General features: G+C 38.9%; 1 protein-coding gene across 1 annotated transcript in view; it reads right to left on the reverse strand.

Moving 5' to 3' along the window:
* The window catches only part of NOX3 (NADPH oxidase 3), a 28,788-nt gene extending 14,808 nt beyond the window's left edge, over positions 1-13,980 (reverse strand). Inside the window, exons 1-6 of the mRNA XM_068183001.1 lie at positions 13,920-13,980; positions 12,468-12,613; positions 9,262-9,443; positions 6,386-6,515; positions 3,133-3,225; positions 1,850-2,103 (exon numbers count right to left, since the gene is read on the reverse strand). Of these exons, the coding sequence (XP_068039102.1) occupies positions 1,850-2,103; positions 3,133-3,225; positions 6,386-6,515; positions 9,262-9,443; positions 12,468-12,613; positions 13,920-13,980 (866 nt within the window). The remainder of the gene's footprint in view (positions 1-1,849; positions 2,104-3,132; positions 3,226-6,385; positions 6,516-9,261; positions 9,444-12,467; positions 12,614-13,919) is intronic.
* Positions 13,981-16,130: the final 2,150 nt, after the last annotated feature.

A 16,130-nucleotide genomic window follows, 5' to 3' on the forward strand; every position in this document is an offset into this window, starting at 1 on the left:
GCTATGCAACTCATTCATTTGATCTAGATAAAGTGGACAAAGGTAGGAAGATAATAAACAAAGTGACAAAAATGTTACATTTACATTTGCCGAAGACATGTAGAAAATAGGGCTATGAACTTTCCTGCTGTGGTTTGTACTGTCCATATTCTTCATATCCATTTCATTAGAAAATAAATTAGATTTATGGGGAAGGCAGGAGAAATACTTAGTTTTGAAAAAGTATCATTAACAGATTCTGTGATCATTTTTAGAATTTAAATATTTGCTGATCACCATGATGATTGTGTAGTACTCCTGTCTGTAAGAGCAGTTAGATTTTGGAAAAATGTATTAAACCAGCAATTAAGTCAGCCAAAATCCTGAAGAGACATAACATGGAATTTAATTATTTTTACATGAATAGTCTATTCTATGGTTTTAGCTCCCAAATTTGTCAGAAATCACACCTATCTTTGCTACTTATATATATGTATGAATATTTCATTTTCATCCTCTTTAAATAATTAAAAAACACACACTCTATTCTTAACCCTACCTTATTAATCAGTTGCTATATCTTCTGTCTTCTTCACAGTGTCTGCTATATGTTATTTTTTAATATAGTCACCAATTTGGGGTATAACTTTAGATATTGAAACTGGGAAAAAGACCAGTTTTTGCTTTATTGCTATTAACTATTGAAATATTCTTTTAGTATATTGCAAGAAAGAAACTGAAGTATGTCATTAGGCACCCTAATGAGATTAAAAAGAGGACTGTTTATGTACGACAGTGCTGTTAATTTCAACCCTGAATTGTGGCAAGCAGCATTTGAAAACTTTTTTTCTCTTCCTCATTTTTACACATGCTGTCAATCACTTTGAACTATTTTTTCTCCGGTTCTGCTGAAATGGCATACTTCTCATTCCATTTGATTTTAACAAAGGCACTGATTTCATTTCTAATTCTTATTAACTTATACAATGCAAGGACTGGACCAGATTTTCCTGTCTGCGCCCCATCTCCAATAAACCTCTGCAGCTCAGTGGTGACTAAGAGCTTTCCGGGGGAAATCAGTCCCTGCAGTCCCAGGCCCTACACACTCCACTAGAATTTAAATGATCCTATGCTGGGCTCTTCTTTACTGAAAATCTCCCCTATTCCTGGAAGCAGTGCAGAAGTAGATCTATGTGGTTTGAATCCATTCTGTATAGAGCCAGGTTCTTGGCTAGAGTAAGTCAGGATGGCTCCTTTGACTTCAGAGGATCCCCACTAACTTGGAACAACAGAGAATCAACTTTTTGCTTGTATTAAGATACCAAAAATACATAATTTGAACACAAATAACCTTTATAAAGTGAAGCAGGGTTTGGGAAATAGAGACGAGGTCAAAGGAGACTGTTGGAAAGAAGTAAGGTTTAGACAGATGTTTCAGGGACCACAAAATATCTAAGTAAATGAAAGGGAAAAACTGGAATTTTGGATACTAAGTGATGGATACCATAAGCATAGAGGCAAAAATATAGCAGATATCTTCCAGTGTCATTTATTAAACAACCATCTTCCAAAATAGATATCTTTAGGTGTAGATATAGGTGTTAGACATCCAGATGGTAGCAACAGAGATAAGGATATTGATATAGGCTTTAAATCTTGGATTGGTCATCACATCCTCTTGGTAGCTTCTGGCCCCAGTTCATGGCTATTTGTTTGTGATGTTTTTTAGTATAATGTATTTATGAATCCAGAACTACAATCTAATAATGTATCCTAAAAAATGCATGCGAAATTAATTAAAGTTAAAATGTTAACATTTATTTAAAAATGTAGAAATAACATTTTAAAATATGTAATCTCTTATTCAAACCTTGGTAGCATCCACAATTCCTTCAAAGATTTTTCCTCTGCTCCAAAGGCCTTGAAAAGGGCTGTAGTCCAATCCCCAACGAGCCGTATGTGGATGCTGAAGTAGTCGTCCTCGGGAGCTGAGGTGAGGGTGAAAGGGTGCCACTCCAGCTGTGAGACAGATGGGCACTGTAGAAATATATATTGGCCAGCTCCCATTTTAAAGCCTTGTTTCTTCATGTGGAGCTCAAGGACTCCAGAGGAATGTGTCACTACCTAAAGAATGATAAATGGACAAATTTTTTTTTTCATTCAGAAGGGTAAATGTTTTCATTATGTCACAGATAGCCTAACCTGCATGTTGCAATGTTGTTGCCCAATGGCTTGAAAGCATGTACAGTATGTATTGTGGGACAGCTGGACTTCTGAGTGCAGGATGCAGAAGAAAGGCTGTAACAATTCAACAGTTTGTCAATTTTCTTTGTATAACCTGTGCAAAAGTATTTCTTAACTGATTAGAATAATTCCTTAATTCCTAGTTTTATGTAACACTGCTAACTCTGTGGGATTACAAAGAAAAAAGCACAGTGAGCTCAATTCTAATACACTTTCATAGGGAGGTAATCTCAGTTAAGCAGCAGTTTTGTATGTCACATGTTATATAGTGAGATTTGCAGATCACAGCCACTCTGTGAAATCAGCAGCAAGACTTATCCAACATCTTGTTCCAGTCACACAAGATACAACTGTTCCTGATCCCTGGCTTGATAGACGTGGACTCAGCTGCTTCAGTAGCAACATCCTCAGTCTATTCTGATGTGAGTTAAATAGTCCCTGGGCACACAGCTGGGGGAAATTGTTACAGTGGTATTAGTGGAGCTCTCAAATATATATGCCAACTGATCATATAACCCTTCATCTCCTTGGAAGCCTCCAGATTTTAAAGTAAAAACTGTATGCTTCTACTGAAGTCAAGGCAGTCTTTGGCATTAACTGCAGTGGAACATGGTTTTAGTTCATTAAAAAGGGAGACCACAAACAGATGTTTGTGTTATGGTGGTGTGAAATCCGGTACTTCATTAATCAAGTTTGGTCCCATATGGAATATTGTTATGGATTTGCTATTGGAATAAATGCAAAATGTAAAATCAATACTTGGCTGAAAACATGGTAATGACTGAAAAGTTGCTGAAGCTAGGAGTGAAAAATGAGGTTCCTAATATAGACAAGTTACCTAAAAACGATAAAAAAGTCAATGACATAATGGGTGCTTTTTTTTGCAGATATGCGAGCCTTGTTACATACCTTAGTAATGACAACTTCCTGTCGAAATCTCCAAAACCTAACAATTCTTTCACAGATGTACAACACCATAGGACTTAAAACCCACTTCCAAGCCTGTAGAAAATTCCATATTAAAAAGCAATGTTTATTTGAATGTCCAAAAAAATGCTTTGCTTTTCTGGTTTAAATCAGCAGGTAGCCTAAAATTAAATTACTTGATTTTCCGTAATTTTTGGTTTGTCTTTCTCAAGAGAGTATTTGCATTGCTGCTGTAGCTGTTCTGGCTTTCTTGTGGAATAGACATATGGGACTCCTTCACAAACACAGTCCAAAATCAGTGCTAATATCTATCTGTACTCTGGCCAAGAAGAATCCTTTAATATCTATTCCTATTAAAAGGCAAAGGAATGATCCATTTAGGTGTTGTTACATGTAGTTGTCATTGGACTTGAAGCTCTATAGATACATACATTATTACCATATTACCCATAGAATTACCTTTTTTTTCCCCCCAAAGTCTGAAGTATTTCAAAGCAGGCAGATAGGAGTAGGTATTATTGTCAGCTGTGAGTTTTCTGATGGAGTATGAGAAAACATTAAGTCCCAAATATTCAATTAGAGAAATGGGATACATTTCCATTTAATCCATTAGTCAACTCTTTATCAAGAAAAGAGTTTTTTTGATCTGGGATACTGAGTTGGTCATACTTTTAAGTATAGCAGATGATTGCTGTGTTTGTACTTGCTAATCCTATGTACTGATCACTGTAACAATCAGAGGTACTTGGCTATTCAAATATTTGAGCTGATCATTTCACTAAGTTGCACTGACAGCTGATATAATTAGATATTATTGTATCTTCATTATTTAAAAAGAATGGGGTTTTTTTCTCCCCAGGAAGAGGTACTATTTTGTTTCCACTTCCTTAAATTACACCTCACATTCTAGCAAACTGGATAATCCACAATCATGTGACTTTTAAAATTGCCAAAGAGTAACTTCACTTGCTGAAACATTGACTATGCTCCACAAGCTGGGTAGAGAGGGTTATAAAGTATCTTTTATGAGAAGCAAGCCATAAAATTATGTGTCTTCCTTAAAAAGTGCTAAGAGGATGGAGTGGCAATTTCCCAAGGTTAATTCTTGAAAATCAAATTTAAAAAAGAATGATTTAATAATGGGAAGAAGCCAGCATAAGCCACAGGATTCTCAGCTAAAGCAGAAACTCAACACATCCATTGTCCCTAAATACTACAGGTGTCTCTGCGCAGCAGGTAATCTCATGTCTTGAATACATTTGCATATATCAAGGCACAATAATGATAAGATCTGCTTTTCCTCCCTTCCATTTGTGCTACCTGTAAATAAAAGCATGTGACAGGAATTATAAGGTTGTAGGCTACCCTGTGCGAGAGCTCAGCTGGGATTTTAAATGTGCCATCTCTCCAGTGCAATGGAGCATTCAATCCAAAATATCTCTTGGCTGGGTTGGGACAATGGGGCATCCACCATGGGCTCCTAAGCTACACAGCTCCTGGCTGGCTAATCAGAGCATCAGTATTCTTGCCCAAGCAGTGTTTCCTCCTGTAATGAGAATGAACTGAGACGGGGCGGTGATGGCTGAGGCGAGGCTGTGAGGACGAAAGTCCGGACGCCTTGTGTGCAAGAGAAGTGATCCATCATCCCCAGTAGGAGCCAGACTGGGCTGCTTCCTACCTGCTGAAATATGGAGCAGGGGAGCAGGTTGGCGTGACTGGGAGAGGGCCTCTCTTGTGGTAGCCCTCCCCCAGGAGCCCTAATCAGCGTGATGTGCCCTATGGTCACTTCACAGTGTCCCAGCCATGCACAAGGCTGTCTCCTCCATGCTCCAAGGCTGCCCCACCTGCACCGGCCCCTGCCAGCGCTGCACAAACCTCGCCATGGCTTTTTAGCCTCTGAATGAATCTGTGCTATTTGTCTGTGACGTCTAGCAGGTCCATAGCACATTACGCACATTGCACATTACGCATCCAGCAAGGCACTGTTCATATAGATGATCCATATGCCATATGGTATTATCACAATTCATTTAAAGTAATGTGACTTTGCAAGTATGGCCCTGGGTAGGCAGGAAAGTGTGACAAAATAGGTTTAACACAGAGAAGTGGAAGTTCTTTCCAGTTAGTTTTATGATAATGAATGTCAAGACATGCTGTTGGAAGCAATCTTGCGTCTGTATTCATGGTGCGTAGCCATGTATTGATTTTTATGGTGACATTGTAGCTGAAATTTTTAGAGAGGCATTCATTTTCTCATTAATATGCAGGTTGGATAGTGGCTAACAATAGTTTAGTTTAAGAAAAATCTATGTCAGCCATTAAAAGAGCTACCAGACACAGAATGCTAATTTTTCTCCTTTAGGATTTCCTTTGGTATGTGTTTTTCTTTTTGGAAGAAACAACAGAAACTTGCATATGAGCAACCTAAATCTTGAGCTGAAAATGTTAAATGATTTTGTTTGTATGCAAGACATCTGACATACTGTACAAGTCTGCTACTTAATTACCCCCTGTGGATTTGCAATCTTGTTCTAGCAAAATCACCCTTCCGTGGGACATTTTTCCTGCCTTTTGCCTTTCCCTTTCATAATTCATTGTTTCAAATTCTCTCTTTTTTACCTAACTTAAGACATCAAGACTGGACAGTATGAAGCGTGTGCCCCAAAGCAAGGACATGATTTTCTCTGCACCTTATTCTCCCTTGGTATTTAAACTACTCATACTAAAGTACTGTTAGTTAAAATAATAATATTAATTTGCATCCCTAGCTTTACAGGTCTGTTGTATTTTCTGTATCTCTACCCTCATTAAGTTTTCACTTGGAGTCTGTCTTTGTGCAATGAGCACATCAAGGATATTGGTTATACTGAATTATTAAAAATAACTGTATACAACAGATCAGAGAGAGTATAATCTTGATATTCATACCCTTCAAAAAGAGTGTTAGTTAGTGTTTTCTAGCTAAAGGATCTTCCAGAAATAAAAATTGCTGTTAATTACACCAAAATTGTATACAAAACTCTTCACTGCACGTGTCAGTACTGATTACAGAGGAGGTTGGGAGCACCATCCTAATACACAGGGAGAGATCCCGGAACAGGAAAGTGAAACTACTCTCTGAACATGACACTAAGTGCCAGTCACTGGCACATGCTCCAGTCCCCTGCTCCCTAAGACATTTGGCCTCCCAAGAAAGGACAGTAAGTTAAAAGCAGAAGACAAACATCACTCTTACCACAGGTTTGCTGCCAGAAAACTCTGGCAAAGGGCACTGAGTGGCATTCTCCCATTCCCAGTAGTGATCTTTGCAGTAGGTGACGTTGTGGAGCAGCAGACTCTGGGGTGTCTGACCTCGGACAAGCTGACTTAAAACAAAAATGTTCATCAATGATATGCTTCTTTCCAAGGTTTCTGTGTTTCTCTAGGTTTTGCAGTAATAATCAAATGCCAGTTCTGAGATAAATTAAAGTTTGAGAACTGGCCATTTCATTTCAAACCTGTTCTACTCTCCTGTTCAAATTATCTTTCCTTTAGTTTTGCAGTGAATTTTTGACCAAAGGCAAGAAGTGTTCTGTAGTATTGGTGTCCATCAGCACAGCTGAAATGGAGAGAGCCCTTGCATAGAAAATGTACATTTTACTGTATGTGGCAAAATCTGATTTCCAAGTACTTTGGAGTAGGCTCTTTGACCTCCTCTGTATTTGAGCATCTGGTAGTGTTTAGTAAAGTGATAAAATTTAATAGTGACAGACTTTCTTTTACTGCTTTCTAAATGTATTTTTAAAAACTGAATAAAGTTGGAGGAGTGTAATTAGATGTATACTGTCTAAATATACTAAATTCGAGCTTCCTTACTTCTGAGAATGTTAATGATGTGAATTTTTTAAAATATATCAATCCTTACTGTTCAGTTTAATTGTGTTTCACCTAGTGTTGATTATGGGCAGAGAGGGAAGATTTATATGGGGAAACCCTGTTTGTTTCATATTGTTTCTCTGAATTTTCCCTTCCATATTTAGTTTGCCTCTGCTGCCTGTTCAGACAGAAAGAAAAGAAGTTAGTTTTGAGTTAGGTTTGTTCAGCCACCTGGGAAGGAGGAATACGGGGAAGGGGGATGAAACCTTGGGGTTTGACTCTTTTTCATTAGCAGGGGATGTTCTGGGACAGGAGGAAGCTCTGTTGCAGTGCACTCCCAGCCTGGAGCCAGTAGTATGCTCATTGAATGGTATTGATAGGGTTCTTCAGCCAGTGCCCCAGTTCTAGGGCAGTCTCTGGCTGAATAGTGCTGGTCAGCTGGTTACACAGAGATGGCTTAGAAAGCTGAACATTTTATAGGATTCATTATAGTTGTTTGAAGTTAGATTCTAAAAGTTTTGCCAGAGAGAGAGAGAAGGGGCATTTTAATCAAGCCAGGATAAAGTCTATAGTGTTTGCTTGCAGCTCTACCTTTGTAAAATGGGACAAATTAATTGGGCCAACTTCAGGAATACTCAAAGCCAAACTAGATGTGACAACTCTCAAACCACAAGGAAAGAGGTAGGGAAAGTAACACACTACAAACCATTGTGCTGGCCTGTTCCCTGCCTCATGATGAAGCATCCATGTACCTCCAGAGAACAGGCACATAGCTGTGTGGGCTTCCACTGTCAAAGAATTGTGGTCTGTACATACTTTAGTGGTGGGCAATAGCATCTCAACATTTTATGAAATAGACATAAAAAGTGTATTATGATCACAAGGACAGGCTGATAGGGTTTTTAGCAACCTGGTCTAGTGGGAGGTGTCCCTTCCCATGGCAGCGGGGCTGGAACTAGATGGTCATTAACGTTCTGTACAACACAAACTATTCTGTGATTCTGTGAACACCAAATGACTGCCTTTGAATCCGAAGATCTTAACTACAGCTTGCAGCCATGTGCACACAAGCTAGCTAGCAGGAAAAGATCTATGGAGCAAAGTGATCTTTGTTGAGGGCCCTTGACAGGACACGCTTGAAGGCTACCTATGGCTTAGGACTAGGTCTGGCTTGGTCCTGTGAGTGGATTACTTGTTAGCTCTTGGAACGCAGCAATGTGTTCCTATCAGTGTATTTCCACCCCAAACACTGGGTTATGCAGCCCAGGGACTGTACCATGGTATGAGCCAAGTCCAGGGGGTGAGGATGACCATGAGATTTGCCTCAAAACTGTACTCCCTGAATTAAAATGTGAATGTAGATTAAAATGAATGCTATCATACAGAAATGAGAAAAGGAAGTGGAGGATAGCCCACAAGAGAGAAGCAGATGTTGCCAGTGGAGCTGGAAACAGAAGATGGAAATGTTTTCAGCTCTAAGGACCTTGCTGCTCTCACTCTGCATTGACAGACAACTTATCAGTCCCTGAGCTTCTCAGGGAAGGTCCCATGCATCTGCTGTCCCTCACTGTAAGAACCAGAGTCCTTTACTAAGAGGAGAGACCTTTCTTCTGTGCTAAGAAACAGGGAGAGAAACAGCAACCAGGCAGTCATCTCTGTCCATAAAAGTCATCTGGCTGAGCTAGTCATAAGCCTGAGTTGTTTGTTACTGTAATAATTTAAACCTGGTTTTTAGGATAGTACCTAGCACTACTACACAATATGTCTGTATGGTGAGGAAATTTGGGGTTCTCATCCTTCCAGAGAAATGTCAAAATCACTTTACATTTGTGGAGGGAGAGGAGAATGGCCACAGAGACACCTACTGTAGGGTAGATGACATGCTGAAAGCTTCTGAAGCTTCTACAAGGTCTCTTGCAAAATGCCTTACAAGAGCTATGAGTGTAAGGTCTATTCCTTACTAATTTGAACCCATAGAGTTTTGATTCCTGATCTGTAATGTCGCCAGTTCCCAAGCATAAAAGTTCATTCATTGATAAGGTACAGCTTGTAAGATGGTAGAAAAGTGGGTAAATAAACTGAAGGATGCTTTCATTCCTCTGAAAAGTGAAGTATTTTAATTTCAGAAATTTTTCATTTTGTAATCTCACCAAAGATCCCAGCAGTTTGTTAGTAGAAAAGCATGGGATTGTAGATGTGGATGGTTCATCTCGAACTGTGTACATATATGCCATGTAGTTTTACACAAATACTTACCCCATACCATGGATTATTAAACCAGTGAAGAAAACCACAAAGAGGTGGTGGGTGTACCAGAAAACCTCATAGCATGACCTTCTGATGAGCTCGGTGGATGAAGTCATGATCAGAATTAAAGCCACCGTTATCACAACTCCAGTTATTCCAGCTATTGTGGTCAATACTTGCCCTGTTGTGTTCTACAATAAGAATACATTATTATTATTGGTAGTAGTAGTCACTGGTGTGATAACTATTATTTTTATTACTATTTCTGTTACTTTTATTATTGTTACTGTTGCTGCTATTACACGTGAAGCCAAAATCTTCAGCATAGGAACAAAACCAGAAGAAGACATGGAGGCAAGGCAATACTTCATTTTACCACAGAACCGCATTGAAAGATATCCCTCTGCTCCATTTCTACTCGGCTTATTCCAAACATACTTAAATATTTGCTGCCACTTACTTGTTTCAGGAATTGAAAGGAAGAAATTAGATAGTCTCATTTGTACTTTGATCAATTTTACTTACTTACACACTTAATGAAAGTGTGTCACAAATAAACAAAAAATTATTAGAGAAATGAGAAGATTAAACCTAGAAGTCTATTAAAGAAAACAGCACTAGAAACCAGCTTATTTTTGTGAAGTGATAATGTGAGGTTCTAAGACACCTGCAACTGTAAAGGTGTGGAACTCTTTTGTGCTTACTTTACTTCCAAGTTTGTGGGGCTGTAGCAGCCTGGAAGTGGTACACAAAGATGGTATACTCTCATTTACCTAAAAAAATACATCTTGTTTACCTGTTCCTTACATTTATTTGTAGATACACTACATAATACTTAGGTTTATTTTTAAAAATACATATTTATATTAACATTTTTATACTTGTCAATGAAGAAACATTAATATGCTGGGATGGAACATGTTCCTTCTTGTTCATGACTCACAGATGTCAGCACAGGTCTGGTATATCTGTCTAAATCCACCAAAATAAACTGAAGTGAGAGTGAAGATGTATTTTGAACACAACTGTCAGATGTTGATTGCAGTTATAAAGTGCAAATCATGAAGAACAGCAGTAAAAATCTCACACACAAGATGAGAATCAAGCTAAGTATGCTATCAGAGTGTAAATGAAGTCCCTGTTTAGCCTACAAAGCATGTATATCTGTTTTCCCAGTGCTGATGGACAGGAATGAAGAGCTCAGAACATCTTCTGGATTCTGGTTTGGTTCTACAGCTTAATACACTAAGAGAAAAAAAAGACCCCCTATTGTATTTGTAAAGTGCACTCATTTGATATGGAAATCCTGGAGGTGATAAAATTCCACAATGCCATTTTTACAGTCATTTTTTATAGTAAAATCATTCTTTCAAATGGTCGCACTTGACAGCATACAGTACATTTTCAAATGGGTACCTGTGAAGAGCATGTTCAGATGCTATTACATTTTAACAGGATTGATCTAGATGATATTTTGAACATTTCCACTACAGTGGCTAGTTTGGATATTGAGATGAAAAAAGGAAAAATGTCAAAGACAGTACATTGCTTCAATGGCAGTAAGATAACTGAAAAGAAAGCCTGAATTGTTGATCTCAGAACTTTCTTCTCTGAAGTTAGAAACAATCTTTTGTTTGCTTCCCTTCGTAATTTATTAGTTCTGAGTTTAGCCACTGAGACACAAGTGAGTGATAAAAGAAATATAAATATTAGATGTTAGAGTAAAATCTAGGCTGCAAATTGAAAGGTAATTGTGGAGTTGCTGTGAGAAATCTGAGAAAGAATCTCAAAATATCCTAACCTTTTTCCTCAAGGGTATTTAGGATCTTAATGCTAATTAGAGGCCTACCTTACAATTATATCACTATGGGAATGCTTAGTGGAAAAAAAAAAAAAAAAAAAAAGCTTACAGAATGATGGAATGTTCCTTTTCAGAGATGGGAGCTTTGTTCGGCTCCTGGGGAGCACCTCATGGCCATGCAATGGAAGTGGTCACTGGGTGTACTGAAAGACTGGGAAGCCGAGCCCTTGGCTTGCTGTCCTGTTGTGATAAAACTGACTTTTTGTCAATGCTAACATAAAGACTTTTGTATTCATAACACTGACTGCATAAATTTGCTTGATTTTCTTCAAATTTGAAATTGTTTTCAAATGCTATCTAAACTGGGATATAAGTAAGAAAAAGCGGGACAAGCATTGCTGCTTAAAAGCGCTGTTGAATCCTATCAATGGTTGTCCAGCCATCTTCTCACTTGGTTTCTTTTTTCAGTGGAGCACACCACTATTCAAAAGAGCACCAATCCATGGTGTTCAGTCCTTATTTCATGCTGACTGTGTGGGCATTTTCTAAAGAGCAGAGCAACATATGTGGGAGTCTCACCATTGCCATTTCAGCCCTGTAATATGTAACTATGAAACAAGATAAACAAAGAAACATCTAGCATAAATATGATGTGTGCTATAATGGAATATGGGAAAAAAAGCTGATTAACTTTTGTATGGTTTACATGCATTGTCTGCATGCTCAGCTTTTCTTTATGTTATCAATATTATAAGGGAGAGCTCATAATGCTGTTGTGGGTTATCCAAGAAAGTGGACAGGGGGCACAGTCACTCTTTCCCCCAAAACAAGCAGAACCATTTTTGGGTTGAGGATCCTGTAGCTCTGCTAGGCTCTGAAGAGCACACAGCAGCTCTAGATTCCCCCTGCACTGCTTCCTGGATGGTTTTGAAGGTGCTCTTCCCTGAGCAGCTGCACTCGACACGCAATGAGGCAGAATCAGCCCCCAGATCGGGAAGGTGCTGCACCACCATGGGGAAAAGCAAATGCGAAAGAAATATTATGAAGTGCTATTGCTGTTTGGTTATTTTTCTTTTTGAAAAGAAGTTGTGTTTGTTCCATGTATTGATAGTTTAGTTTTGGGTTTTTTTTTAATTCTTTGCAGGTTTATTTAATTGCCTACTCTTCACAACACTCCTTAGCCTCCCCCCACCAGCTGTCTTCTGACAAACTAATTAAAATACTACAGACATTTCTTTGAGCTTAGTAACCTGAAAATTGCAGCTCTGAGTAAGTGTTTTCAGCTGAAATTGAGGTTAACCTTTGGCAGCACCTTCTCGCTCTGGTTAAAAGGCTTTGAAATAGAGTTTTACAAGCAATAGAATCCACAGAGAAAAACTTTTTAGATGAGGAAACCTAAAAAGTGACATCTTACTGTTTCATAGGTCCTGATTGGGTTCAAGTAGCTTTCATTTGGACTCTTGCCAAGACCAGAAAGTTTATTCTGTAACTCGCCAGCTTCTTTTGACTGGCTGGAATGATACCGCTCAATGTTGATGGAGTGGGCAACAATATGGATGGCTGCAGGAGAGAAAGAGTGGTGTGAAATTACAGGCACACTTGTATTTGCCCACAGTGCCAGAAGGAACTTCATTATGCACACTGTGAACTATTTGAAAAGCTCAGGCATAAATTGAGAGTTTTGCATGAATTAAGCTGACAATAAAAAGAGAATTTTATCAACTGCATGTCTAATATGAAGCGACTGCTTCACAGTGGAGAGGATAGGAACAGCATCAGGCTCACCTCCCAGCTTTACAGTCAAGTGCCCTGCAGTCTCCAATATCATCAAAGGAGGACCTCTTGAGAGTCGATATAAAAGTGTATGCTTCTGACTTTAAATTGTTCAAAATTAGGTAAACTCATTAAAATTCATACTTTTAATTAATATACTAGTATGTGCTATGGCCTTGCTACACAGGACACTAATTTGACTGGTTTAGGCATGGACCAGTTTGCAACTTACACTAGACATGTTTTCAAAATCTGTCCCCTATTAACAAGTAGCTGTAGCATTACTTTATGCAGGGGAGCCTGGGGAATCCATAGGAACTATGATTTAAAGGAAGAAGAGCAAATCGCAGTGTTAGATCTGATTTGTCTGGAGTATCATATATCGCCTCTACTTCTGGCCTGCTCCCAAAATGTATATGAAATGGTCAGTTTAGAAAAATGCCTTAGATTGAAGTAAAAAATCCCCTGTAACTATTTTCTTGGGTGGAAAGAGTATAACTTCAAGAGTGGAAAAGGAAGGACTTTGTTTTATTGTTGGCTTACATAGATAAAGTTGTAATCAAGCTAGGTGCAGAGTTTCATTTTTCAATATGAGAGACTCTCAAACCATTGCATGCAAGTTGTAATTAATGCAAGATATTAAATGCCAAAGGATGAAAAAATGACAATGAAAGATAATGATATGTTTACAGCACAGCTATTTCGAGTTTTTATAATTAGCTTTGTGTCATTATCTCTCCTTCAGTGGTTATCTGTTTCTGTCCCTGACCATTTAAAAAATTATTCTAAAAGGCAGTATTTGTAGTAAACCAAATATGATCTTCTTCCCTGGAAACCTCTTCTCTTCTCTTCTCTTCTCTTCTCTTCTCTTCTCTTCTCTTCTCTTCTCTTCTCTTCTCTTCTCTTCTCTTCTCTTCTCTTCTCTTCTCTTCTCTTCTCCTCCCCTTTTTTAAAATTGTGACTATGCGGATGAAAAGAATGTTTTACTATACTAGTCACTGTTTAATCATAGATGTAAACACAGGATTAAATGCATAATGACCTTGGTATTGCTGGTCATTTATGTGCCTAACCACTTAGTGAGCTCACTCACTCCACATGCTGGAGTCCAGCTTCTCTTCAGCACCTAGGGACGGCTGTGTCCATGGGTGCATGAGTTAAAGATGCTGGCCATGGAAATGGTTAAAGCAGCCATTGCAGGAAGGTAAAACATTCCCCCTAACAGTAAGTTATCCCATGTGTCCATGCTGGAGAGAGGCTATTTTCACTCTGTACTTCTGAGATGATCCTTCTAGAGCAGTAGATGTACTGTGGTTGGTTGATTGTCAGGATGCACTTCATTCAAAATGTAATATTAACTTAGGGACTCCCCTCACCACTTCTTGACACCTCATTGCCTCATGCTTAGATATTCACTGGGAGATGAAAGACCTATTTAAAAATCCTTGTTACATTAAATTTAAAGTAAGGCTTTAAACCAAATCACATGTCCTAGTCACTGGGTTGACTGGTTATTCTTTTGAGCTGTCTCTTGATGAAGCCCTTAATAAAAATAATGCAATATTTATTGACATAGGCATCCCAAGTGAATATCCTGAGCACCCAAACTGCAAAATCAACCTCCCATTTCTCCTGAATCTTTGGCCCAATGAATAAAAAATTATTTATACAAGCTGGAATAGCTTCAGCAGGATGGAGAACGAATCCAAATGGGTATGAACTGCAGAGAGATAAAGTGAGCCTGGAAATTAGAAGACAGATTCAAGCCATCAAAGGAATGAGACTCTAAAATAACATTTTGATAAATGGGATAATGGGATCAAGCAATCTAAGTAGCTTTCAGCCAAAGGTTGTTCATTTTATGAAATGGTGCGCATGACATGACTGTGAGCATCAGAGGGTACAGGACTCAGTGGCCTGGCATGTTCTGCATGTGTTGTTATGGGATAGGTGCTGCATGTGAAACAGCATTGCCAGCATCAGGTGAAAGATGCTTTCTAGAGCCTGTGCATGAGTGTGCTCCCAGCACCCCAGAAGTGCTGGGGGCACTGGAAGGAAGGTGACACTGGACCCCAAGCAGCGAATGAGATGTGTGGATTTAGACTGTCAAAACCCAAGAGCCCAAGCTCTGAACTGGGTGGTTTAGGTGGCAGCTGTATGGGGGCTGTGGCAGTCTGTTCCCCAGTGTACAACTGATGCATAAACAGTATATAAACACTGTTTATATATTTAAGTGTAACAGCCTATTTAAGTGCTGAGTGGGAAGGGGGGAAGTGTTCCTACAAGGGGCTTCTTTCAGAACAGATGTGTTGGCCTGGTAAGGATGTTATCTGATCCAGCTGGAAGGGAACCAAGTCGCTGCTTGATGAGGACCTGATTTCTTTGACATCTGAAAGAGCTCACTCATAGGACAGGAGTGTGGGGTAACAGATTTCTGGCTCTGGTAAGTTGTGGAGTTACATGCTGCACATTGTCTGGTATGGGCTAAGAGAAAGAGGAAAGAAAACTTTCAACCCTGACAATGAGTCTCTAAGTGGACTTCTACTAAGTAGTTTTACTTTGGCATCTATGAGTGATTACTATAACTTGGCCCTCTTGCCCTCTATACCTACAGGATGCTCTTTATAACTCTGGTATGATGTAATAGTCCCCATAGCCTAGGGACCAGGAGAGTTTCACATAGTTAGGATCCATAGTGCTGTTTTACCAGAGCTTGCCTGTAGTCTGTCAGCTGCAGGTTTTGGATTATTTTTGCTCATTTAGAATTGTGACATTGACTAATTGTGGACGTTTGAATCTGTGTTCATAGCAAAAGGCACTTTCTTCTTTCACCTTCAAAACAATAGATTTTTTTAAAGTGATATTGCAGACTATAAAATATTCACATTAATGATGACATTTCTGTTGTTTAGAAAGCTACAAAATCTTGTTCTTTCCCCAAAGTGCAGGATTCTACATAATTTATACAAGTTCTAGTCATGTCAGCAGTGACAGGATATCTAATGCTATCTGGTAGATGCTGAGTGTTGAGAGTGAAATGAGGTGCTAGTTTTCTCCAGAGAGACAGAGTTCCACATTCCCTAACAGAGCATTTCTAGTCTTGGAAAGAAGAAAAATGGGTTGAATGGATAGAGTTTCTCAAGAAGGTCTTGAGACTATAGTTGGTGAGGAGCACTCATGTTGCAACTTTCCCCTGGAAGAAGAGATCCAGTTCCAGCAACCTAGCCCAGTAAGGCTTTTCTGCAGGCTATCAGAGGACACTGTCTTTTCCATGTGCACACTGTTCTGTTTCCTTGTGTTTCTG

Source organism: Anomalospiza imberbis, chromosome 3, assembly GCF_031753505.1.
Source record: "Anomalospiza imberbis isolate Cuckoo-Finch-1a 21T00152 chromosome 3, ASM3175350v1, whole genome shotgun sequence".
Taxonomy (NCBI): domain Eukaryota; kingdom Metazoa; phylum Chordata; class Aves; order Passeriformes; family Viduidae; genus Anomalospiza; species Anomalospiza imberbis.